Source organism: Phasianus colchicus, chromosome 10, assembly GCF_987193195.1.
Source record: "Phasianus colchicus chromosome 10, bPhaCol1.hap1.1, whole genome shotgun sequence".
NCBI classification, from domain to species: Eukaryota; Metazoa; Chordata; class Aves; order Galliformes; family Phasianidae; genus Phasianus; species Phasianus colchicus.
The window spans coordinates 17,511,428-17,538,657 of record NC_143445.1 but is presented as its reverse complement, the minus strand read 5'-3'; the positions used below and the strand labels follow the sequence as shown (position 1 = coordinate 17,538,657).

General features: G+C 39.4%; 1 protein-coding gene across 4 annotated transcripts; it reads right to left on the bottom strand.

The window, feature by feature from the left end:
- On the bottom strand, nt 1-27,230 carry RNF13 (ring finger protein 13). Of its 4 annotated transcripts, none has more exons than XM_031603609.2 (10): nt 27,092-27,230; nt 22,267-22,390; nt 19,579-19,659; nt 17,318-17,443; nt 14,542-14,629; nt 10,994-11,084; nt 10,737-10,842; nt 7,967-8,060; nt 2,139-2,219; nt 1-1,426 (listed from the first exon to the last, which is right to left on the bottom strand). In XM_031603609.2, the coding sequence occupies exons 2-10, from the start codon at nt 22,378-22,380 to the stop codon at nt 1,062-1,064; spliced, it is 1,146 nt and encodes a 381-aa protein (XP_031459469.2). In that variant the 5' UTR covers nt 22,381-22,390; nt 27,092-27,230; the 3' UTR covers nt 1-1,061. The 4 variants fall into 4 exon arrangements, with proteins under 4 accessions (XP_031459469.2, XP_031459470.2, XP_031459472.2 ...); XM_031603610.2 differs by having other exon boundaries at nt 27,164-27,219; XM_031603612.2 differs by lacking the exon at nt 27,092-27,230 and adding an exon at nt 23,449-23,692.

The window sequence follows — 27,230 nt, the reverse complement described above, 5'->3', positions numbered from 1 at the left end:
TTAAAGTGGAAAACATGTTTATTAACATTCTTTCAAGCTTTCCTTATTCAAGGCCATATAAAAAAAACTCTGCATTTGGATTATACATGTTTTGTTACTCTCTACATAGTTACAGAGGCATTATATATAATTTACTTTTCTCATGATACACTGGTAAGTACTGAGCTTTGTTAATCAGGTATTTGAAAAGAACAATTTGTCTATATACACAGTTTATCAGACTAACGTAGCATAAAATGCTCTTCAGTAAGAGGTATATGAGTTGAAGATCAATAGAATACTTACCTAAAATTCTATGTGGAACAAAACCTCCTCTGTTTTAGTCACCCCCTCCCCCAGCTCCCACATCATCACTGAACAAACAGACCATTCGTCGCAGCAGCAAACAAAGCTAAATTAACATGTTAACAATGGATCTTATTTTGTGAACTACTTTAAACTAAACATATATTCTACGTTCTTTATCCTAAGAACTGCTCAACAGGACAGCTTACACTCAGCTATTGTGGCAATCTTCAAAGAATTATTTGGAATCACTAGTTTATGATGAAAGCAGAATCTCTTCTGCTTTCTTTTGATAGACCAGCATATAGAACCTGTTCTACATTTTGTTTTTGATAGTGGTGACAATTTTTAGGAAAACTCTACACAAACATGCAAATAGACTTTTTTGTTGGGCTTAAGGGGTAACACATACCATACACATAATAAATACTGCTATCAGTATGACCCAGCTGTAGCTACAGAATTATTTCCATCTAAATCCCATTTCAGCAGATACCAACGTTCAAAGTAGCCTGTGTGAGATTTTTATCGACATATGCTATTAACATTATTCATTAGCATTGTGGAGTCCAGTTAAACTGTCTTGAGAAGACAAAGCGTGACTGAATACCTGAATCAAAAATAAATCTACCTGTAATGATTAAACAAACCATAGAACTACATAAACCGCTCCTACTGAAAAAACCAGGTGGATTAAAATATATTACCTACATAAATGTTTGTGTTGTATAGCCTCAAGAACTCTTTTATTCATTCACTTTTCATCATGAGTAGTCTCAAACAGTATTTGTCACTCTGTAATCCCTTTCATCATTGGGCTGGAGCTGAACTACTACACTTTCTTCATTCACTCCATTTTCTGCATCGCTGCTATCAATATTGTCATTGTCATCTTCCTCGTACTCGGAGGACTCTGTCATATTCTGATGGGAATGTGATTCTGACAGAGCCCCAAATGACTGAGTGCTAACTGAGGCTAATGGTCTAAGCAAGGGGGTATTTTCAGATACTTCATTTTCTTCTTGACTGCTGTCTGTCTCAGAGTCAGAGTCGCCCTGAGAAGGGACCACTTTCTGCTTACAAACAGGACACGTTTTTTTTGTTTTTGTCAGCCATGGGTCCACACACTTGCAGTGATATGCTGTTAGAAAACAAAACACGTGTAATCATTACCTAATTAAGAAGGACAATTTAACAGAAACAGAAATCTAGCAGATTAAGTAAAATAGGAATATTATAGAATTTAACTCAAAATTGAGAATTTTACTTAGAAATTCTCTGACAGTTGGACTGCCCATCCTTATGTACAACACACCTAACAGTTGAAGATCTAGGACCTAAGCAGTAAGGTAAAGACTCATTTTCACTAATGCGTAGACCTGACAGCAGTCCTGCAATGGGCCATGTTTGACAAAATCACCACCACCGAGTTCTGAGCGCAACCAAGGCAGTGCTCTACATGGCTTCAGGACAGGCTATATCTGATCATTCAGGCTCTCTGTCACTAGTCATGAAGTTTTATGGTTTGATTGTCCTGGAGAAAGTGAAAGCCTACTTTTATGTATGTAAATAGGAACTCCAGAATCTGCTTCCCTATTCAACACAGACATTTAGGGGACAGTGTCAAGCTCAGCATTTTTTTCATATACACATCCAGAGAAAAATGCAGAGTGGTAGTGTTAGCCCTTTTTCCTCTTAAAAACAAAAAAAGAGTTTGCTCTTTTCCCAATTTGCATATGTGCTCAGGTAAAATAAGTAAGTAAATAAATAAAATTATAAATCTAAATCTCCCGACATGGCATTTTAGACAGCTATTTTAATGCAAACACCAGACCTGAGGTGCAGCTGCTTACCATGAGAGCACGGAAGGATTCTGAGCTTGTCTCCATCCTCATATTCATCCAGACAAATGGCACACACATCATATTCATCTCCTACAGCACACATGAGAATCCTTTTAACTTCAGAAGATTTGCAATAGGACTTTCCCAACATGCGCATATAGGTTCTCTTCCTGTTTCATTTATCTTCCTGTCCTTGCAAGGGGCAGGTTTAGATGCTATGTTGTTAATTTACTATCTGTATTCCCTTATTAGGACTATAGCTCATTCACTTTCCCATCACATAAATAAAAATAAAAAATGTTTTCAACTGGGAGAAGTGTTCTCTCTGCAACAGTCAATCATTCTTATTAAAAGAAAGATTAAATTATTTAAATTTAGGATTCATGTTACCACACAGGTACTAACTAATAACTTATTCAGAACATTTTAACGAAAAATAACAAAGAGAAAAAATAAAACAAAATAAATAAAAGCAGTTTAGTTACATGAGAGAGTTTACATCATTCTGCAACTTAGATACACTACTGCCAGTACTGACATTATGTAGTGCTGTGGCGTATGATATGACCAAACCGTAAACAATTTTTAGCATTTTTTTCCCCCCTTAAAGGATTTTACAATATGGTCTTTCATCAGTCTAAATTCTTTCAATTTTCCTGGAAGATGCATGCCTTCCAAAGCTTCCATTTACAGCAGCAGTTAATGTCTCTTTCACACATAAGTTAATTGCAAACAAAGCTGTAAAACACACCAAGCATCAGCATTCTCTTCCAAATGTGTGTGTCCTTGAATATTCAAATGCAGTATTTAGACATAATACTTGTCCTGTCCTGGGCACCACTGAAAAGAGCTGTTTCTCTCTTTCTGCACCCTCCCTTCATGTATTCACCCTGGAGGTATTCTTGTGAGCTATTCTGCAGGCTGAGCAGTCCCAGTCTCAGCCTTTCTTACGGGAGAGACGCTCCAGTCCCTTCTTCACCTTCAAGGCCATTTGATCAACATAGCCTTCCAGATGTGGACTCTCTCTCCTTAGCTTTGAAATGAAATCCCACAACTTCACTGTTACTTGGCAGAGGTACCGTGGTACAAAAGAAACTTCAGCGTAACTTATTCCACCTGTGTGTATGGATAGCTGTTACGACGCCATAAGCACTTTAGACAGATGATCTTCACTAACACAGTCCACAACTGCAGCAGTGTGCCAAGGCTGCGCTCCCCTGACAATGGCCCACATGGAGGTGCCCAAATCACGGGGTGCCAGAAAGAAGTTAGGCTGGCTCAGCCCATCATCCCACTGCGTCCTCCCTGTCACACGACCAGAAGCATGTGCCAACAAACAGATCTGCAAGCTTTCTTATTACTTGACTAACACACATTTGGTTGAGAGACAGGCTAGTTCCAGGATCAGGTGATCCAATGCATGTTTGTACATCCTGTCACAAGTGCAGTCATCTGCTCCACATGTGGTGCTGGCATGCCTGCATCCACGTTATCTGGTGCACACTTTGTAGCAAAGGGAAGCACCAGTGATATATGACCCACTCTGCTGAAACGATGGACACCCCAGATACTGCTCAAGAGATCCTGGGGCATGCCCCAGAGATTTGTTCACTGGCAAATGCAACCTACTGTAGAGGACCTGCTTTAGCAGCGGGGTTGGACTTTGCGATCCCCAGAGGTCCCCTCCAACCCTTACAGTTACTGTGCAACAACACACACTCAGAAAAAATGACAGAAAAAAAGCAATTGTTTTTTCAACAAGGCCTATGCTTGAGTTCTCAAGCACAGAGTCCAGAAATCTGACAGCATTTTGGCCAACTGCAACAAAGACATTTCCCTTGTTCTCATCGAGGCTTTGTATCCAGCCAGGCCTACCTCATCCCAATTTCACAAGGCTTCTTTTACTGCACAGTAGGTTTGAACAGGCTCTGAGCCCAACGGCTTCGCCTGCACTGGCCAAACTCATCAGCTGAAGTCCATCTGCTGAATTTCTCTAGGTTATTAAATAAATTAATTAGCACCATTACCTGATCCTGGCTTAGGGTAGGAAGGCAAAGCCTACGCAGCAGTGAGCCTCCTCAGCACTCTGAGGCCTGTACACTTCCTCTATGTGTCTCACTGCCTCCATCACTACTTTCCAAATTAACTTCCAAGTTCCACCTCCATAACTACTCTGACAGCAACAGCAGTCACCTCTGCTGCTGCAGATTTTCACAAGCAGGCATGTTAATCACTGGTGAATTTGCACTGCCAATGGTGGGCAAGCTGCATTTTGTAGCTGAGAATTTGCTCTATCAAATATCATTATTGTGTTCTTTGTGTCTATTGCAGTTTCCATGGAAATAAATAGGAAGCATTACTTCTGGAGCAACCTATGTATCATGCTTAAATAAACTGCAAATGAAACAAAAGTCTCTTTTACTTGATACATAAATACAGTGTTTTCAGAAATACAATATCCATCACATATATTACACAGTTGTGTGCTGATGAGCACCAAAACACAATCTGCCAAGATTTTGGCAGTTTTCTTTATTAAGCCTATGCTGTACTGTGCAGTCAGGCAAATGGGTCAGTAATGAACAGTAATTAGACCAGTCATAATCCCATTTGCAGGAAAAAAAAAAAGTCAGTTTAGGAATACTACAGAACTGTAATTACTCTGGAACAGATTTTTAAAATCCATTCAGATACTACTATTGACCATTATTTCCTCAATTTCTGCATGTATGAATCTACATACAAAGATACGTACATGAAAACTCATCAGCCATGATACTCAAATATGTTTTTGCCTAAAAACATTATTTATTTTTACAACCTACTACTTGTCACAAACAGGGCTATTTTTCTCCCTAGTGTACACAAAGGCTGACTACCCAAAAATAAGCTCTTATTTAAGACTTAAAACACTTAACAGCTCCACTGAGTCTTGGGGGTATAGCAGCTCCAAAATTCCATACAAAGAGCTTTATAGAAACCACAGGGTATAACATCTATTAGCTTTCAATGAAAGTGCCTAGAATCTTCTGTGACAACAGTATTGAGGATAAAACTCAGCTGCACATACAGTTCTTAATTCACTTGCCACAATAATTTATAAAATCATTATTCAGAAGTTCAGTTCCCTGCTCATCACAGTAGAGCAGATCAGTAGGAAGAGCAAATGTCTTTCTTTCTAAAGAGATGCAAACATTTACCATTTTTTGATTCAGTGCAGTCCTCTTTTCTTTTTGGCAAATATCCGTTTCTTTCCAGCACACTGTCAAACTAAATATATTCTCACAAAGTATGGATGTTTAGGATATTTATCTGGTACCTAATGGGTGTCTATTGTACTCCACTGCACACAGAATACACGAGTTTGTCCATATGCCAAAGCATGTTTTTCCGAGTAGGGTATATCCATGATCATGTTACATGGACTATAAGTAATTTAAGTATCACATGAAATTAACAACACACACTGAAGTCTGGAGAGTTTTCATAAGCAGTTAACTTAAGCTTAACTTGCAAGTGCTCATTAGTGTAATTGTGCTTTGGAACCAATTGGGGAAATAGTCACTTAATGATTTTACATGACGCTTTTTTAGCTTCTACTCTGGATAGAAGCAGCGTATCAGAAATAACTTCTTTACTGTAAGGGTGATGAAGCACTGGAGCAGGTTGCCCAGAGAGGCTGTGGAGTCTACTTCTATGGAGATACTTAAGACCCATCTGGGCACCTCCCTATTGTAGGGTACCTACTTTAGCAGAGGGGTTGGGCTTGAAGGTTCCTTCTAACCCCTGCAATCCTGTGATTCTGTGAACTTTCAAACACTAAATTATTTAACACTAAATAATTTACAGTAGATGAATAACGATCATTTGAGAGAATAACAGTGCTACCAATACTTTCTAAACACTTTTTTTAGGCTGAATTAGGACCCAACTTAATTACTTCCATCGGTATTAACACAGAATCACAGAACATCCTGAGCTGTAAGGGACCCACGTGGACCACAGAGCCCAGCTCAACTCCACACAGCACCAAAATATCTACATCTGAACAGTGTGCAAATGCTTCTTGAGCTCAGGGCTGTGACTGCCCACTGCCCTCAGCTGAGGCACAGGAGGGAGCTGCAGGCCACCATGAAGCCTCTCTGGGCTGAACAAACCCAGGGACCAGTCCAGTCCTCACACGCCTTGCCCTTCACACCCTTCCCACTTTTGTAGCCCTCCCTTGGACTCTAGTAGCTTTGTGTCCTTCCGATATTGTGGTGCATGAAACTGCCCACAGTATTATGCAAACTGTGCTGACACCATTCTGTGCAAAACTGCTCATACTATCATAGGCCAGGTGCAGAAACTCTTGAAGTAATAAAGTACAAAAGCTTTCTGTTCTGTTTTGTGTAAATCACTGAATGCAATCATTACCTGGATAAGCCAGGTTTGCTTTACGACCAACTGAGCTCTGAACAATTCATACTGTGAAAGATTCAGCAAAAAAGAGGAAGAAAAAGGAAAACTCCAAGTAAGTTATTTTCATGCACTTGCTACTTAGTCATATAATCCTGAGATAGTTATTACACTGCACACATGCACATGATTATCTGACAAACACATTAAATGACATTTTGTGAAGCCACACACTGATGGATTTCTTGTTCTTGTTTTTTTCTTTTCTATAGTTCTTTTTTTTTTTTTTTTTGTATTTTTGTTACAATAAATTTTAAGAGGGAATCACTAAAAGGAAGCAAAATTAATATTCACTGGCTCATGGTAATCTTTTTCAGAGTTAATTTTAAATCCATAGCAACAGATCATTATAGCATTATCGCTTTTTTTTTTTTAAGGGTTTTTTGGGGTTTGGTTGGCTTTTGCTTTTTTTCCCCTCAAATGAGGCTGACTAACATTGTACAGAAACCTGTATCCACTCAAACTGAACTCCTGCTTTGCACAAACTGACAGCAGCGTTATTAATAATGCAAGGTGGCTTTATCAAGGGCAAAGAATGGTAAGCAGTTCTATCCTTGAATCCAAGCATATCCTCTAATGTGGTATTGATGCCTGAGCAAATCCCTGTTGACACATGTTACGTAGAAATCAATTAAGTACTCTTTCCAGCTTTTCTTCTCATAGGTTGTAATAGATCGTTCATAAAAGCAACTAGATGGTAAGATTTAAAAACAATATAATTTTTTTCTACTTTTAAAAGCCAACAGATTGCTACAGAGGATGACTGAGGACATTTTTAAAATGTAATTAATAAAATAAACTTGCTACAGATTTATTTCTTATCTCACTGTTTTATCTTGAATACAAATAATTTTTAGAAAGAATCGCAATAACAAACACTTTGGCACTCAGTTTGAATCACTCTCGCCCTCACAAAAGTACTGTTATTGAATGAAAGGAACACTTCTTTGGAAAAGCAGTTAACTTAAACCCACGAGACAGCTTTGCCTTCACAGTGTCTATAGCATCAGGCATCTTACATACCATTAGTTTTTATCCAATTCCAGATAAATTACAGGTATAATCTACCACAGTGACTGACTGCTGTTGTCATTGTTAGTGAGAGAGCAGCAAGGAAGATTTGAGGAATTTCTGTATGGACTTTGTGAAATATTTTCACCCACAGCACACGTGTGGTGTCCGCTCTATGTCTGCTGAAGAAATGTCAGAACTCTATTCCAGTGAGAGCAAGGTCAAGGTACCTTTTTGTGCATGCTTTCAGCCAAACTCCATTATCATTTTTCACATACTGAAAATTATCTCCGAAATCCCCCAATTAGGGATTTTTTGTATTAAAACAATACATTCTAATTAGACAAAAAAAAAACCAATCCACTTGCCTTTCTTAAATTTGTGTATGGGAAGTTTCTTCAGCTGATCCTTCCTCAGCCGATTCCTTCTTGCCCTGTGTCTGTCTTGCACAAATTTTGTGATCTGGAAACATGAGACACAAGGAAGACAGTGTGAATGGCAAGTTAGAACAACAAAAGAACAGTAAAGATTTTTGACAAAGGCTCTCAAATCAAAAAGGAAGTGACGCTCAAGCTGAATCACCTCTTCTCTCATCTCAAGGATGAAGACAAACAAAGCCTAAAGGACATCCCTGATTACCACAGCATTTGAAAGGGAATATACAGAAGTTTCTTTGGAAAAGAAGAAAGTAAGAATAATATTCTCTCTATAAAATAGTGGCTATTACTGCAATCTCCTACTGAGGTATAGTGGCATAGAGGCGTAATTCAGAGCTAAATAAAATTTATAAAACTCAACTAGTTTTGCTAACAGCTGTTTTAAATTATGATGAGTTCTCTCAAAGGATTATTCCCATGTTCATCAGTCCTGTTTTTACACTTTAGTCTGGGGAACAGGATAGAGATTTTACTTCAAGCCATGGACTCTCGCTGTCTTCAGCCATACTAAAGATTGTTTCCATTTTCTTAGTAGTCCTTAATCCCATTTCCATTCAGTTTCTAATCCTGACACGTTACATAACTTTGTTTTTCAAATATGACAAAAAAGTGGCCTTAACCAAGGCAAACACACTGACAAGTGGCTAAACCCTGGCTGACAGAAGCATGGAGTGAACGTTAGTATTACAGAAATGTTTATTTCACATTGCACAAGTAGTCTTTCCTATATACTTACTCAGAATTTGTATCAATAGGATACCACAACTTTCAAAATCACATATCAAATAAAAGATTGTTTTAATTCAGAGTAAGAAAAAAAAAGTCCAGCACTTAAAAGCTAAATTTAAGAAAAAACTGCATCTATGGCTTCTGCTCAGAGAAATCGCTTGCGCCCTGAATGCTAACACTCATCTCATCCCTGTAACATTTTTAATATTGCATCTTGTTAGAATCAGAAAGATCAACACAATGGAACAGTAATATAAGAGATGTAATAACAAAGGGACTAATGCAACAGAAAGGTGCTAGAAGGAAAAAAGGACTGCTCACCCATCTCAAAAGGTCTAGACTCACGGGGTAAAACTCCACAAAGGAGGGATCTCCAGAAAGAGATCCTTCCACAGTGGCAGTCAGCCCTCAAATGGGATCTAAGAGAGGTGCAACCAGGCTGCACCCCTTCCACTCACACCACTGAACTGCCTTCACCCTGTGCTTCCAGGGCTGACTGGGTCCTCCCCCCAGTGATCCATCAGTGGTTGAGGTGGGGACTCAGCAGTTACCATACACATCTGCTGTGGCAAACTGCTATCTTCATAGTGAGTGGAGCACCTGCAGTTCTAAAGATCAGTCTTGTGGGATAATGAGTAATGATTGAAATCAGAAGGTCAGTGAAAACACTGATGGATTTTACATTTTCTCTAATTGATCACTTCTCCATGGTTTTTTGAGAGCTGCCACGATTTTGACTCCAAATGTGCTCATGAATTTCAACTAAATACACAACTGATAGTGTAAACAACACTAACACAGAAAGAAATATTTCAAAAAAATTTTATGGAGCAACTGATAGATTATTTTTTATCAAAGGAAAAAAAAAATCTTGCAATTTGGTCAGAGTTCAATAGAGATCATAAAACCATGGAATCACATAGGTTGGAAAGGACCTCCAAGGTCACCCAGTCCAACCATCCACCGATCATCAATATTTCCCCACTAAACTGTGTCCCTCAGTACCACACCTAAATGTATATTGAACACTTCCAGGGACACTGACTCCACCACATCCTGTAAGCCCGATCCAGCGCCTGACCACTCCTTCAGAGAAGAAATTTTTTCCTAATATCTAACCTGGACCTCCTAAGCACAACTTGAAGCCATTCCCTCTCATCCTATTACCAGTTATGTGGGAGATGAGGCAAACCCCCACGTTGCCACAACCTCCTTTCAGGGAGCTGCAGAGAGCCGTAAGGTCTACCCTGAGCTTCCTCTTCTCCAGACCAAACAATCCCAGTTCCCTCAGACACTCCTCTTAAGACTTGTGCTCCAGACCCCTCACAGCTTCATTGCTCATCTCTGGATACACTGAAGGCCTCAATGTCTTTCTTGTAGCAAGGGACTTAATGCTAAACATGGTACTTAAGGTACTCCAGTGCCCAGTACAGGGGGATGATCACCTCCCTGCTCCTGCTGGCAGCATGCCCAATTGAGAACCTCTGTAGGTAGCATATATGTTGTAAGATATACACTATATACTGTAATAGGCTCTGAGCTTGCTGGCTATTACTATACCTGTGTGAAAAACCAGTGCAAGACCTGTGTTGTGGAACAGTGAGACTAATATTAATTAAGCAATACCAGGTTGGTGAAGTGGGATATTCTCAGTGTATGAGAATGCACGCTGTTCTTTGTGGAGTGAAAAGGGAAAAGCTTATGCAGTGATAAGAGTGCCAGTGAGGACAGTTCTCTGTAAGCAGTTACACAGTAGGTAGAACTTCCTAATGTCTCCTCACTTTCCTTTTCCAAAAGTCTCTGTTTATCATACTAAGAACAATAAAGAATTATAGGTAACAACAGTATAGTTATATACAGCACACAAAGCTTTCACTGTTCCTTTACTGTATCACTTAATTTAACTTCAGTAAGTGACAATTTTGTGACAATCCGTTTGTGAGAAAGGTTGTTACTGAATAGAGGAACTTACCATAAATATGACAATGAGAATAAGGCAGATTCCTACTATTATTAGAAAAGGAATTAAGTAGTACTCCAAAGGAAGACTGAACTCTGGGATCAACACAACGTGGCCACTGTAGAGAGAAAGATAACATTTTCTAGAAATGTTAGAAAATAATAAACTGTAAATTAAAGAATAAATACAATGGAAAAAAACCAACAACCACCAGGATTAGTACATGTTTCATTGCAATCAATAGCAAATCGAGTCACGAAATAACTTACCCCTTTTCATACGTAAATTCTTCTTTAAGAGAATTAGCTGATGCTTCCCCAATGAAGACGGAAGGAATGTCTATCTTCTTTAAAATTTCAACTGTATAAAAAGGAGAATAATAAAACCGCTATTATAGATACTGTATGGGCACTCTTAACATGTTAAGACTCAAACATTATGACACTCTCACAACATGAGGATATATTTTAATAACACAGACTGATGCACATGTATGCTAAATTTGTATGTCATATAAGCATATTTTACCTACTGAATAATTTACAGGCATTACTGCAGGTATATAAATCAAAATTATTAACTGCATTTAAAGGAAGCATAAAAAAAAAGTATTCTGACAAAAACAGACATCAGAGCATGTTTAACTAGAGCATTAGTTCTTACTGAGTCATGTTACATATCATCCAAAATTTCAGGCAACTTATATTTTATGATCTGGTATGTACATTTTAGTCACTTTTTGTTCGTTTCACCCTAACCATTAACACATACATCGGAAAGGTCAAAAAGCAGAACAAATTCCACATCTTTACTTCAGTTTTAAGAAACCAAATGGAAGTGTCTCTCCCTTTTCCAGTTACTTATGAAGATTCATAGTAAGCTCAGAGGATGAAACTCAAATGAAAAATTATCAAAAGATAACGTCCCTGTTCTAGAAAATTTATTTCCTAGGCTTCAATTTATGTTTATCTGCACTCTAAGTCAACATCAAAGTATTCAGGTTCCACAAGCAAAAGCACACATTGCTCTATGTCTCTTCACACTGCTCAAGTGCCTATTTGTTGTATCTTGTTCTACAGTTGATTTCAGAGTGAAACCCGAAAGTAAGTTTCACATGAGTTGAGAACTCATTAAAACCATATTCACATAGCTTTCTAGACTACTCAGCTTCCACTTAGTTTGCTGAATGTTAATTTCCTAGTTTGCTCAGAGGTGTTTCTACTTTGAAAGAGCTTTGATTCTTCCCATTTATGTTCTTGCTGCACAGTTGATAATCTTCAAAAATCAGATAAAATAAAGAAACTCCTTAGAAAAATCAGAACAGTGTTTTAGACAAAAAACATATACCATAAAACCAAAACATCATTTTGACTACCGAGTACAACAATGTTCTGAGTAGAACCAGTCCAAGAAAGGTCAAGTCAGAACAGCTAGTAACAGAACAAGCTTTCCAATTTAATCAGGAGGACTTTAAACTACAGTTGTCAGGCAGGGCTTCTCAAATCATCCCACTTTGAGGCTGATGATGGTCATGGATGCCCTGGGATGGAGTTGGATCACAGGCCAGTAAGACAGCACCAAAGGTGCAGGATAAGGTAACTCCAATAGGTAAATCAGCCTCAACGGGAGACCATCTCAAATGCCTGTACATCAGTGCATGGAGGATGGGAAACATGCAGGAAGAGTTGCAGGCATGCATGTGCTTACAGGGTTGTGATGTCATTGGCATCATTGAGATGTGGTGGGATGGCTCTCATGACTGGAATGTAGGAATGGACAGGTATAAACTGTTTTTCACAGGCAGGGGAAAAAGGGGAGGGGGTATTGCCCTCTACATCAACAATCAGCTGGAGTCCATGGAGCTCCACCTAGGGATAGATGAGGAGCTTATGGCTTAGGGTTAAAGGGAAGGCAGAGGAAGGAAACATTATGGTGGGAGTCTGTTATAGGCCCCCTGACCAGGAAGACTGAGTGGATGAGGCCCTCTATAAACATATCGGAGCAGCTTCATGTTCACAAAACACAGTCTTCATGGGGGATTTCAGCCACCCGAGTATCTGTTGAAGGGACAACACAGCAGGGGACCAGAAATTTTAGAGGTTCCTGGAACATGTTAATTTTCTCTTCCAAGTGGTACAGAAACCCCATATGAAAAGCTGCTATGCTGAACTCTGTCTTCACCAATGAGGAGGGGATGTTGAGTAATGTGAAGCTAAACGACAGTCTCAGTTGCAAAATGGGGAAAATCAAGATCCTTTGGGCATCAAAGAAGATGCATAGCAAGCTTGTTACTCTGGACTTCAGGAGAGCAGACTTTGAACTCTGCAGGGGTTCAGGTGGCAGGGTGACACAGAACAAAGCCCTGGAGGGAAAATTAGTCAGTATTTAAGGACAATCTCCTCCACGTCCAGAATCAGTGCATCCTGAGAAAAAGGAAGGCAGGCAAGAACGTCAGGAGGCCTCCATGGATCAACAAGGAGCTCTCGGACTTACTGACACACTAAAAGAAAATCTATAGGGAACAGAAGCAGGAATGGGTTATCTGGGAGGATTACAAAGAAGCTGTCCGCAGTCAGGGATCAGGTTTGGAAAGTTAAAACACAGATAGAATTAAATCTAGCCAGGTGCATAAAGGGGAACAAGAAGAAATTCTACAGGTACATCAGTGATAAATGGAAGGCTAGGGAAGATGTGGGCCCTCTCTGGAAGGAAACTGGAAACCTAGTTACAAGGGATGCAGAGAAAGGTGAGACGCTCAGTGACTTCTCTGCTTCAGTCCTCACCAGCAAGGGTGATGTGGGAAGAGCCCAAGCAGCAGAAAGCAAAGGTAAGAACTTAGAGAAGGAAGATCTGCCAGCTTTAAGTGAAGATCAGGTTCAAGACCATTTAAAGAATCTGAAGGTGCACAAGTCCATGAGACCCAATGAAATCCATCCACAGGTTCTGAGGGACCTGGCAGATGCAGCTGCCAAGCTACTATCAATCATATTTGAAAGATCATGGCAGTCTGGTCAGGTTCTTAATGATTAGAAAAGGAGAAACATAACGCCCATTTTCAAGAATTAAAAAAAAAAAGATCCACGGAACTACAGGCCAGTCAGTCTCACCTCTCTGCCTGGAAAGATCTTGGAGAGGATCCTCCTGAAGGCCCTGCTAGTGGGATATGTCCCTGCCTATAGTGGGGGATTGGAACTAATGATCTTAAAACAGCCCTTCCAACCCATCCTATGATTCTATGATAAAACTGAAAAATTGAAAAATATATACATGCAATATGTATTTCATATAAAATAAGAATCCATTTGCTCAAGGAACAGAAAAATACATGCTGCAGTGCAAGAGCAAAAAGAAACAACAAAATAGTCATATTTTGAAATATAAGTTCTTTCTTGAAATATTTTGAAATATGAGTTCTTTCTTGGGGTTGCTGCTTTTGCTATTATCCACATCAATCATGTAAACCTATCTCATAAATCAAACCATTTAACTCGGAACAGTTGAACTGTAAATTAAAGAAAAACAAAAGATGCACTCAAGAGAACATACAAACTTAACATCACAAATAACACATAAGTACATACATGTTCTTACCCCGACAGTTCTTATTTTAAAGCATTCAATGCAGGAACATTTTTTGTTTCGGTGGTTGTTATTTTTAATGTATGTTTTTGCCTATTTGTTGGGGTTCGTTTGTTGTTGTTTTTTAAATCATGGTTCATCATAATATACTTTGAACAGTAATACTCATGTAATACTGTACACTCTGGTAGGTGAAATGATTTTCAAACAGGAGAGAAGAAGTGATACCTGTACTTACTGTCGTTGGATCCCATGCTTATGAGGTCATCAGAATCAACATTGTGAACTATAGCTGCCTTGTATCCAGCTCTCTGTGCATTTAAAACCTGTAAGTCATACAAAGTTTTGTTAGAAAGAACAGTACTTCAAAATACACCAGGTATATTTGCAGGAAGCTATAATTTTTTTGTTTGTTTGTTTTCGCTTACAAAACAAGCATCACCTTGAAAATAAAATCATCCTCGTTACCCAGGGCCCCAAAGAAACAAATACTAATTGTGCACTAGAACTAAAGAATTAACTCATTTTTAGAATACATATTAATATGATGATACAGATTCGGGAAATGGTTTTTTATTGCATGGTAACTTTCCACTACAAGAAAACAGCAATCAACTCTACCCAACAGTTACATTCTTCAGAGTGCCATCTGTATAGTAATATTACCAGCAAATGCAGACACCTTGAGGAATTACAATGTTTTTATATACACACATATATATCAGTTTTAGGTGTAACCATAAATGCATGGCTGGATATCGGCCAATACAACCACGCAATGTTTAACAAAGTATTTGCTGGACTTTGTGCCTAAAGAAGAATAGTTTTAATATACTGATATATCATTTATTTAAATGACATAAAAACCAAGACCATTCTAAGAAAGTATGCAGCACAACTTTCAGCTTATACTGCTAAATGTTTTATATGCATGTAGAAAATATGCAGTGATCCCTATAAGAAGTCAACAACACATTTCAAGATCCTGAGTCCAGACAGTAAGCACAGGCTCGGGAAAACTTTTTGAGAAAAAAACTGTGCTCGAGTTCAAAGCACAGTACTCCCCCTATTGATGAGCTCATTCCAGTTAATCACCAACACAAACAGCTGTAAATATCAGGTATACAGCTGAGAAGACAAATTCCCAGAAATTTTTAATTGCTTCTACTTGCTTCCAAACTACTGTTCTCCTACTGATACATGATTTTTCCTGTAAGAAATCACTAGATGTGAAGAGAACTAGGAGATCATTTCTGACCCAGTAAAGATTCATACACAACAAAATCAAAGAAATAGTCACACCTCTTTATTTGTAACTTTAAATAAATAAGCAGAGATGGAGCTTGGAAATAAACTCACATTTTTATTAAGATCTGCATCATGTCAGTCTAAGAGCCGGCATGTGATGTAGAGCTCCCATCTCAGCACGTGCACTATTTCCTGCCACAAATATCAGAGCTAAATGCTGTAATATGTATGAAATTATATAATGCAATACTGCAATGGCATTAACAACAGAATCTCTCAAGATTCTGTGCAATAGAGATGTGATTCTCTCCTTTGTTTAACATCAGAGAGAAAAAGCTGAGGGTAGAGTCAAAATGCTATCTTGCAATCAATTAAGGAACTTGTTTCTAACACACTTGCTTTTCTGATTAAAAGTGTAATTCACTACAAAATTTCTGACCTGTTCCATTAACATATTCAGCATTAATACTGTCTCATCAATTTAGGGGCAGCTATCAGATTGGCAAAGACAACATGTAAAAGGCACATAATCATTAGCTATACCTGTTGCCAGTAAGCCATGCAGATGTATCACGACAAGATTAGAAGTACAAAATACATGATATTCCAGAGCTTGATGTAAAGCTAGATAACAGGAGCAGTGAGACTGTACTGTGGAAGCTACCGTCTGGGGAGAACTTTAAACACAATGTCACATAACTAAATATATTACAAAGCAGCGAGTATGTTTGGATCTCCTTTTCATTTACGAAAGTCAAAAACAAACTGAATCGTCCTGCCTTTCTTAATGCATAGTTTTTTGCCCCATATTGGATTAATTTTCAAGAAAACGTTATACTCTACGCAAACATAAATCATTCTAATTTTGTATTTTTAAAATAACATACAGAATACTCTCCTTCAGAAGCAGGTTGATCTTTTAATATTATAAATAGTTTACAATATCAAGGTGTTCTACCAACTGAAATAATTCCCATCCTGCCACTCATGAACAAGTGCCTGTTGTTGCCTGGCAATGTTTCCTACTCCCATCAACTGTGACCCTATCATTGTTCACGGGGTCTAACTGTGAGCTGCAAGAAGGTCCAGCTATAAAAGCAAAAACAAAACATTAAGACTGCTTACATATTTTAGGTCACATCAGTTTTCTAACCTCCCCTGTGATCCCTGGCTACTGGCACAAGAAAAGGCAGCAAAGAAGGAAGACTGACTTTTTACACTGACAGCGATAGAACGAGGCGGAATGGTTTTAAATCAAGCAACAAGATTCAGGTCAGATGTCAGGAGGAAATTTTTCACTCAGAGGGCAGTGAGGCCCTGGCACTGCTGCCCATGAAAGCTATGAGTGCCCCATCCCTGGAGGTGCTCATCAGGCTGGATGAGGCACTGGGCAGCCCAAGCTGGTGGGGTCTGCCAGGCCATGGAAGAGGTGGGGCCAGGAAAGACTGTAAGGTCCCTTCCAATCCAGCCATTCTGTGGTTCTATGATTTCCCTTTAAGAAAAGTAAATACTGCTAACGGATGTTTTATATTACAGAACTGCAGCACCACTCACCATTATTTGCCACACATGCTGGCTCATGAACAAGTAATCTTAAACTAAATCATAATGTAAGGCTTTATTTGCCTTAGATCTTTTGTTTGCACAAGAATAAAATTCTCCCTCCCATCCACACCAGTATCGACCCTGCTATTAACTATACTTATTTTTCTAAGCACCATCAAATTCTTAGAAAAGTAAATACAAAACATACATATGTATACTACCTTGATATCGAAGTTGCACTCAAGCCTTCGAATTAAGACAATAAAAGCAGTGGACGAGTTGTCTCTCAGTGGAGGGGGGGCTATAGGCTCACACGCATTCTCTGGTTTTGAATTTATTAGGAATCCCTGAAAAACAGTAACAGAATAATGTCAGCTTTGTGTCTCTTTAGCTGAACGAAACAGTTTTCAGACAAATATAAGGAAAGAAAACAGTATTTTCAAACAATAGCCAAGCAAATTCTATCAACTCAGTTCTACCACTGTGAGATTTCTGCTATATCCCTATTAATTTTTATTTATCAGAATCCTTGTATCTATAAAAATATTGAAATCTGTAAAATCTGAAAGTTAAGAAAACAAAGTTTTTTCACTTATTTCACCTGAAGTTCATAACTTGGAGTTTGCAGTACAATCCTGTACAAAAAGGACCGTAGCACTACATCAACACTGTGGAACTACTGTCCTAGGACATACTCAGAATAATAATAAAACTGAAATGTAGAAGAATTAACACTGGTTGTGTATACAGAGAAAATCCATTGTAACAAAATGAGCACTGCATGAAAATGTTATCTGTACACAGCAAGTCTGATCAAATCTGGTCATGCAAACCACTACTCCCCATATCAATTACACTTTAAGTGCCACATGTGTAGAACTCCCCTCTGAATAAAGCTCACTCATCACCTTCTATTTGAGAGAAAAAAAGGAAAGACAGTCCAGTCTCAAGCACAGTTATGTCACAGGATATGCATCTGTAGAAAGCTGTGAACCAAACTTCCAAAAAAAAAAAAATCTGAGGGATGTAGACACAAACTCAAATTGCCACAGGTCAACTCTGCAAGGGAATTATCCATGGATGTCATCACAGACCAAGGCCCATGCAAGATAGTTTAATTTAGTCTGTAATAATAATCAAAACACATAGGAACGAGTTACACTTAAACTCATTTTTACTTCTACACAGGTGACCACATCTATCTTAGTTAAGGTCTAATAGTTAAAAAGGTTAGAGTCCAAGCTCCTTACAGCTATTTTTGATGTATTAAATTGGCTCACTCCTAGGGCAAATCACTTAATCGCTCTGCTGCTCAATTTACTCAGTAAACAATACTAGCTTTACCTACATTCCTCCCCATAACAAATCTCGCTAGGCATGAAAAGAAAGTCCTGTTGAAGCTTCATTTGCAGACAAATTCTTATTGGTAGACAAATTCTTACATTAGTTTATTCTTCACTGTGATGAGGACACTATGCAGTCAAAAAGCAATCCAGACTTGCACGACCACATCAGCTTCATTTGTGCCTATTTTTTAACTCACAAGCATCGCAACACCAACAATGTCTCGGCCAAATTTTAAGGCCTTCCATGTCACAGACAGAAGGAAATGGAAGACAGCCCTCTGCCCTCATCTGCTATTCACCATCTCCACAGGCACACTAACTATAGCAATTCTCCTTCATTGGAACTGGGAAGATTGTGTGCACAAATGTTTATGGCTTAGAACTCTTACACAAAATAAATGCAAATACATCTCAATCAGAAATATTTACTCATACACTGTTAAAAGCAACAGACAAACAAGGTACTGCACTGAGCCTGACTCTCTGCAGTCACTTCTGTAATAATAATAATAAATAAAAATAATGAAGGGTAAACTTTGTGTAAGAATTAAACTGTTTGGATGGCTACGCTAAACTGCCTTTCAAGAAGATGATAATTTCAAGTACAGAAGAACCGAAAAGAAGGTTTATTTGAAATGAACAACCTTACCAACGCTGACTGTCAGAATGTGATCCTACAAAGGTAAATGGTTCGCATCACTGCAAAGATACTTTTATCAGGCAAGCAGAAAACATGCAGCATAAGCATTTTCCCGGAATCGACAGTATTTGGAGAAAACTTCAGCTACAAAATCTCAACCATAAACTTATCTCAGAGGATAATTTGCTTACTACCTCCTCTATTTTATTTTACACAGTGATTTTGGATTTTTTTCATCAGTTACTTACTACTGCCATCAGAATGTATGGATGTCTACTACCTTAGCCATCCTGAAAAAGCAGAACTTGTCTTTTTATCACTGCCTATGAAAGCTACATTTGTTCACCCTTCCTCATAAACAGTCCCATTTCATCTTCAGCAAGATCTCCTTACTGTGAATTTCATTCATCTACACACCTTACATTTGAAATGTGTTAACTACAGTACACATGCAGAAAAGGACGTGGATTTGTGGCTTTATTTGTTTATAAAATACCTTCAGGCCTTCTGCTGGCAGTCTGTAGCCAAATCTGGCAGGTAGATCATCAAAGGTCTGGGTTCCATTTTCGAAGTTATACTACAAGAAACAAATTTTAAAGAAAATTCAGGTTTGCAATAGGATGGAGCCCTGGGCAGCCTGGTCTAGTATTAGGTCTAGAGGTTGGTGGCCCTGCCTGCAACAGGGGGTTAGAACTTGATCCTTGGGGTACCTTCCAACCCAAGTCATTCCATGATTCTATGAACAAGAGTAAATACAAATAAACAAAAGTAATTTTTTTTGTTTTGGGGTTTTTTTGTTTGTTTGTTTTTTAAGATTAAAATATTTATCAGAGATAGGACCTTTTGAAAGCACATCAATGAAGCCACAAAGTTACTTTTCCACTGGTCTTTCACTCACATAGCAACTTCATTCTTTTTCTTATCCAGTTGTCAAAACAAGGAATTATTTAGTAAGTAATAACCCTGGGCATTAAATCTCTATCTACAACTCAAATATGACCATATTTGCAAAACAGAAATCTCAACAGCTCTACAGTATTCTTTTACACAATGAGCTTTCACTTCCAAACAGAGGAATACTGTATAGACCTTAAATCAGTGGAAGCTTTGTTTCCTCCTTCCTCGTGACATCTTTCATAGCTGTATGAGTTGGTTAGCAATGGAGAATCCATACAATAAAAAGTGAAGAACATACATATGCTGAAATCTCTTCTCAATATAAGTAAAAATAAATAAATGAACAAAATTAGTTTCCTGAAAAAGCTGTAAATTCTACAGTAACTGTTTATTGTATCATAAAACTGTTACACAATAGTCAAGAAAGAATCACGATTACCTCAGAAGGCATTTCATAATTGCCAGATTTAGACATGGGAACTCTAATTAAAATAAAAAAAACACACTATCGTGATCTATCTTAATTCTTTCAAAGGGAAAAGATTTCAAAGAATCAGACTTTAATAAAGTGGAAGGGGAAAAGATAGCAATGGAGCTTAGCTCAAAGGAAAGGCACTTGTTTTGTGTAATCAATCTGCTTCATACAACCTTTCCCCCTGATCTTCCATCCTGAAATCAGGCAGCATAGCTCTGTGCCAATGAGCTGTCCTCATCATTCACTCACTACCTTCAAAGTGTTCTTCCTGAGCTCATGTCATGCATGCTATTCCCTAAATTAATCACAAGTTTCAATTTAAGCTAAGAGTCAGATAAAAACATACTTATTTTTATCCCTCGTGAGAACAAAGAAGCATAAACACGAACCTAAACCAGTAAAGAAAGAATTTCTTCGCTTGGCAGACCAGAAGATTTGCCTGGAACTTTACCCTCCAGACAATCATTAACCCAAGAAGTCTTTCAGAATCATAACCTATCTATATGCCTTCAATTCTCCTAAGCATTCTACTGTCTCCTTTTCAAACAGCACAGTTTTAACAGGTATCTCTTCAATCCCTCAAATCCTGCTTAACGGACATTCTCAAAATAGACCAGTCATTACCCAAATATCCCAGAATAAAAACCACTTTATTTTTTGATTGAGTTATTTTAGAATAGTGCATGCTGAAGCTTAAACAGAGAAATTAAAGTAAGCTTCAAAATATTTTTTTTTAAGATAGGAAGTAGTAAGCATAAAAATAAATTTTATTATGAACAGAGGAAATGTGTGCTAAGTTACAAAGAGGAAAAAAACAGATCAAGTCTGCAGTAGAGATCAAGTTTAACATTTCACTACAGAATGTCAGTGTCACAACAGCAGTCATCTATCTGCACTGCTTAAATTTTTTCCTCTACAAAACGTAACACAGAGTAGTAGCAATTTCAAGACCCAAATAACACAACTGAGTATTCATGAACCCCACATTACCGTGATCTTATGTACTTTTATTTCAACACTTGCTTCAAGGATTTTCACTCCATTCTCCTAAATTAACTGACATGATATTAACACATATTTTGGATGTCACTGTGATTAGCAGAGAATACAGATATTATAGCATATAGACAGAATTATTTCAGTGGAATAGACTGAATTATTTCTATCCTACAAATGCATAGCTTCCTTCATAAAAGTACAAGATACATAACATTGGCCAGTGCCAATGGAGTGCCCATTGTAGCACAGGTGCATCCTTAGCCTTAACACTGAGTGTTAAGTTCATTAATCAGCCTTACATCACAAACAACACAAAGACTATTTAAAACCTGAAAAATATTATCCTCATTATTTAAAATATGTATATAGGTAGGTGCAGCATACACAAAAGCTTTACTGACAAAGCTCCAGCACAGACATAAATAATACTAGCAATGGGCAGAATATTTTATTTACTTTATTTGGATACCTATCCTACAAAATGGCACCCACCATCAAAACTTAAATTGCTATCTAAACCAAATAATCTAAACCAAAGAGATTTATAATATGCGATAGAATACATGGTCAGATTGGAAGTTCTTAAACGACTTTAAAGGAATGAAGTGTTTTCACTGTGGGGTATCTGAGCACACATCTGACAGATCATCTGAAAATGGACGGTTTATTTTGGTATTGAACTGAAGCCTTGAGGCAACCCTCTCCCAAACAACCCATTACAAAACTTACTGTACTCACTCATTAACTGATTAATTTAGAAGAAGATTCAATTCTACAAATTTCACCTGTGGAGAAAAATATTCTCACACTTACCGCTAAAATATCTGCCTCCACCGGTAAGAGATTCAGGAAAGCAAATAGCTGAACAGTCACAATAGTGTATATCTGAGTGGCAGACAACATCAGCATTCCTATTGACAACAGCATATTTCAATATCTGTAAAACAGGGCAGGGGGAAAGAAAAAAAAAATAAAAATCAAGCCTTGTAGCAATACTTTCCTCTGTCATTTGACTGAGTTCTATCGGTCAGCTAAAATCCATCCTCTAAAAGAGCAAGAAGATATTCTGTCTTGACTTTTGAGAGATAATTTTTAATTTATACTATTAGAGATAGAAAAGAATCCCATTTACCAAGAGCATGTAACCTTGACAAGACTGCTGTGCAAAGCAAAAGTTACAATAGCACTTCAAAAAGCTTCAGGAAACCAGAGGCAACGTAAGTGGTACAAAGAAATGAGCACTCACATGTTGTTAATTACCCTTAGACATTCTTAATTTTAATATTCAATTCTTCTAACACAAATATAAGCCATCAAAATTTCTTAAGTGTCTGAAGTAATTCTACTAAAAACCATTTACTCTGAACATACACTTGCAAAGCTAATTTCAGTAGGCATCAACTAACAGCAAATTTTATTAATTCCAGGGAAACGCACAAGTGCATAACGCAATGCGTGAGCGGGATGGCAACCCAGAATTCAGATGGTTCAGTCTCCTGAAGCGTGAGCATTTTTTGAGACCTTTAAAAAACAAAGACAAATACTCTTTAAAGTATTCTTGTATGCTTATCAACAACTCACGGCATTAAAAGGAAATTAATTCTGCTTTGTTAATAAATTTTCAGCAAAACTGGCAGCAAAAGGAACAACTTATATCTTTAAAAGCAGGAGCACGTTTGCAAATAGAAACAGTTCTTTTAAAGTGCTGATTCATCATCAGTCAAAGAGGAAAAGAAAAAAAAAAGCAAGAAGCGGTAAGAGGCAATAAAACCATCATTTTGGCACTGTGCCTTGCCATACGAATGTGGCTTACCCATAAAAGTATTAAAAATACAAAATAAGGGCTTGAAAGCCTTTTCTGTACCAGCAAGGATACTTGCTTCCCTGCTGAAGTCACTGACTTCATCCTATTAGCCCCACAAAAACACAGACATGTAACGTGGACCAAAGCTGCAGTATTTGATAAATCCCTTCACACACAGTGAGAAATGGTACCTCTGCAAAGTTTTCATCCAAAGCGCTCAATGCTGTGGGCCAGCGATCCACTGCCACTTTTTCGGTCAATATCATCAAAAGGTGACTGTATGAGATTCATTCACAGTAAGCTGAAAATTCTGCTAGCTAAATTGGAAAATGAAGCATCCAAAATCTTGCCAGGAGGGCAAGAGAGAGAAGGAGGTTTCAGTCCTCCATAAGTGACTTCAGCACTTCAGTGTACACTGTCCCTGTGCTGAACAAAACAGAGTTATGTGGGGAAAAAGAGACTGTAATCAAACAATACAGTTACTTACATACAAAGGGCAAACGGAAGGCACACGACTGGCCACAAATACAGTACCTCCTCACATCTCAGATGCACCTTTTAATATTAAATATTAAAAATTTAAATATTAGAAGATGCACCTTTTAATACTTTTTACTTCAAAGATTCCTACTGTTTTATGTTTTTCCCACTGCATGCAGTTACATGGGGTTTGACACAGCTTTAATGTACGCTGTTGAGAAATGCAAGCTGAACTTCAGGATTGGCCGCTGAGAGGAGTACTGATACTTCCAGGGAGCAGAAAGCAAAGCCTGCATAAGGGCACTGCCAGCTGTCCAAGCTCCTTCCCCATCCCTATGAGTTGCACGTGAGAGGCTTCCTTCCTGTGTGGTGCTCCCAAAACAAAGGCTGGCTTACTGCCATGCCAATATACAAAAATTATACATATACATATATAATTAAATCAATGTTTGGTTTCTCTGCCTCCTCACTTATTTTATGACTTTGCTAAACATTGTACTTTCTCAACTTTCATTTAGCAAAATAGAACTCATCATCAGTGGACAATTTCACCGAAGTGCTGGTGATACACGATCTGCTTCAAAGAAAGCTAATCTATACGAGCATTTCATAATGCGTTAGGAGTATTTTGACTTGAGAGATGTTTTCTAGATTTAGATTATAAAATAACTTATTATAGCTGTACTATAACTTACAACATTATAACTCATAACAACACTGCCGTCTGCAGAACATCTCATAGATCACAACTGCTGTCATTCCTGCACCTCACCCTTTTACAACCCAACCACCCCAACCAGGTGCAGCAGAACTGCCGATTCCACACTGCAATCCAAGCAGACCACCGACATCATCTGCCAGATACAGTCTTCAAAAAGAATGACAGAACTCCCTCAAGAAGTTTATTCCAAACAAAGCTACTAGAAGAAGGGGCCAACATATTTTAAGCTTAATTTTTTTCCCAATTTTTTTCAAAGAAGACCATCCTAAAACAAACCTCTTTAGCATAAGGAAGAGCAATAGGGAATGACCCCCCACTCAGCTTCCCCCACCACCCTGTACTACAGTCAGACAGGAGGGCACCACCACCTGATCATCACTGCCTCCCGGAAAACGTGTCCTCAGCCACAGCCCCACGACTGCACGCACAGCCAATGGTGGTTAGAAGCAGGAGGGAAGAACCAGCCTCTCTTCTAGATGCCCTTCCCTGCAAAAGCAGAACTTGACGCCAAGGATCACAACCCCTGCTCCCCCCCCAGACAAGTTTCAGCTGACAGTTTCTTCTTGCTACAGCCATAATCCAGTCTTTAAAGAGACAGTGATTAGCTGCCATTCAGACATATGACGCATTGTGAAACTTCCAACTGGTTAGAAGAACAGAAGTTACAATCAAAGGAACTCGTAATGAATTACAAAATTTGTGACTTTTTATTTCTAAACTATGATTTTCCAGCTTCTCAAATCTGTCAGCCCCAGCAACAAGAACATCTGTGAAACTGGGAAAGTAAAAGGCTAACCATCCAAAAAACAGTGACTTTCTTAATGACAGAAGTAACCAGACACTTGAAACTATCACAGTATCATATATACAGAAAGCACTAAAACAGCAGTAAGTATCGTTACAAAATACCAGAAATAAAGTTGTTCACGCTAACAACAAGCATGAATAGTCTTCTTCACCAAACAGTTACACACATACTCTTCTGGGCCCAAGAATTACCACCTCAAACACACTCCAAAAAGGTCTATGCTTCAGGAAACTTCACAGCTCATTTGTAGACCACAGTCTTCATTCCAGTAAAACAACTTACAGCACACAGAAATAGAGGCATATGCAATTAAACACTAAGCTGCAGACTACACAAACGAAGTTTAACTTCTCCTGCATTAATTCTGAGTGCCTACATGTGTTTTTCTAGACAGGGTTCTCATTATGTAACTGTGGGAGTTTCAGACTGCTTCCCACTTTGCATTCCAGAACTTGCAAAACACACTGAGCCTGGGGAGCTGCACACCTCCACCTGATGGAACAGGACCATCAGGTCAGGAATGGGGAGGAAAATGTGCTGAGGGCACCACAGCAGCCATGAAGCACCTACATGAACTTCAACTACATCAGTCAAGGCAATTCCCATAGACATAAGGCAGAAGCAGTATTTTTGACTTCACAATAGATAATATATTTCTAATTAAACTTTTTATGGAAGCGGAGAGCGCAATATTGCTTCTCATTTTAACGAGAATCTCACTGTGTTACAAACACTGTCTTTAAACACCAACAAGCCAATTCCCAGATCAGAACGTGTAACCTGAGGGGAAAACGCTCTTATAGCTGCATCCCTGCACTCTGTCAAAAGCACCACATCATACCTGCCAGCATGGACAAGCCTCGGAAGCATCAAGGAATGATTTGGTGCTGGACGCTGAGCTGACAGAGCACTCGGAGCTCTTGCTAACTATTCTCAAACAGAGATGCTCTAAGCACGTGTAAATCAAACGTTCAGAAACGCATTTTTCAGTCCACTCAGTTTCTTTTGCAGTAAAAGGCAGCAAAGCACAATTCCCTGCCCATACATTTATGCTCACTCCTCAGTTCTTAAGAAAATACTTGTTTTAACCATTTAGCAGGAAAAAACAAAACAAAACAAATCTACATTTAATAGCCTGAAATTCTATCTCAGTGCTGCACAGGATTACAATGCCCAGAGAGAACGCATCAGAGCCCGCCCTGCCACAAACACAGCGACAACGTTTTCTGCGCTTTAAGCACACCACTCCATCCGAATCCGTCCGTGTGGGGCTTCCAAAACCCCGCAGCGCAGCACAGCACAGCACACAGTTACGCAAACGCCATCGCAGCTCTCACGTATCTCGGACACCCCCGCGCCACGGCTTTTTACATCCCGACGGCAGCCCATCACCGACCTCCATCTCCCCCAGCCCCGCCCGAGGCTGACAGGACCCAAACCCGGCTCCGCGCTCGGCTCCGGCCGCCGCAGCACCGCTCCTCCCCGCCGCCGCTCTCCTGCGGCCAGCGCCCCGCCCCGCCGCCTCACCTCAGCGCTGGGCCGCGAGGCGTTGCGGTACGGCCCCGCGCCCGGCCCGGCAGCAACCCGCGGAGCGCTCGCGGCCCCGTCCGGCCTCCCTCCGCCGGCCGACCGCGAGGCGCTGCCCGGAGCCGCAACGACGCCGCGAGGCGGCGCGGCCGGGGCGGAAGCGAATAGGCGCTGCGCAACGAGCGGCGGGCCCGGCGCCGCACGAGCGGCCGCGAAGCCGGAGCGCCGCGCAGCGGGTAGGCGGCGGGTAGGCGGCGGGAGACGCAGCGGCCGCCCTTAGGGCCCGCAGCCCCCTCACCTGCGGGACCGGCACGAGGCCCGGCGCCAACAGCCGAGGGCCGCACTTAGGCCGCCTCCATGGCGCGCTCACCTCCGCCCAGCGGCCGCGTCGGAAGTCCCGCCCCCAAGGGCCGCGTCGGGCTCCGGCACCCTATTGC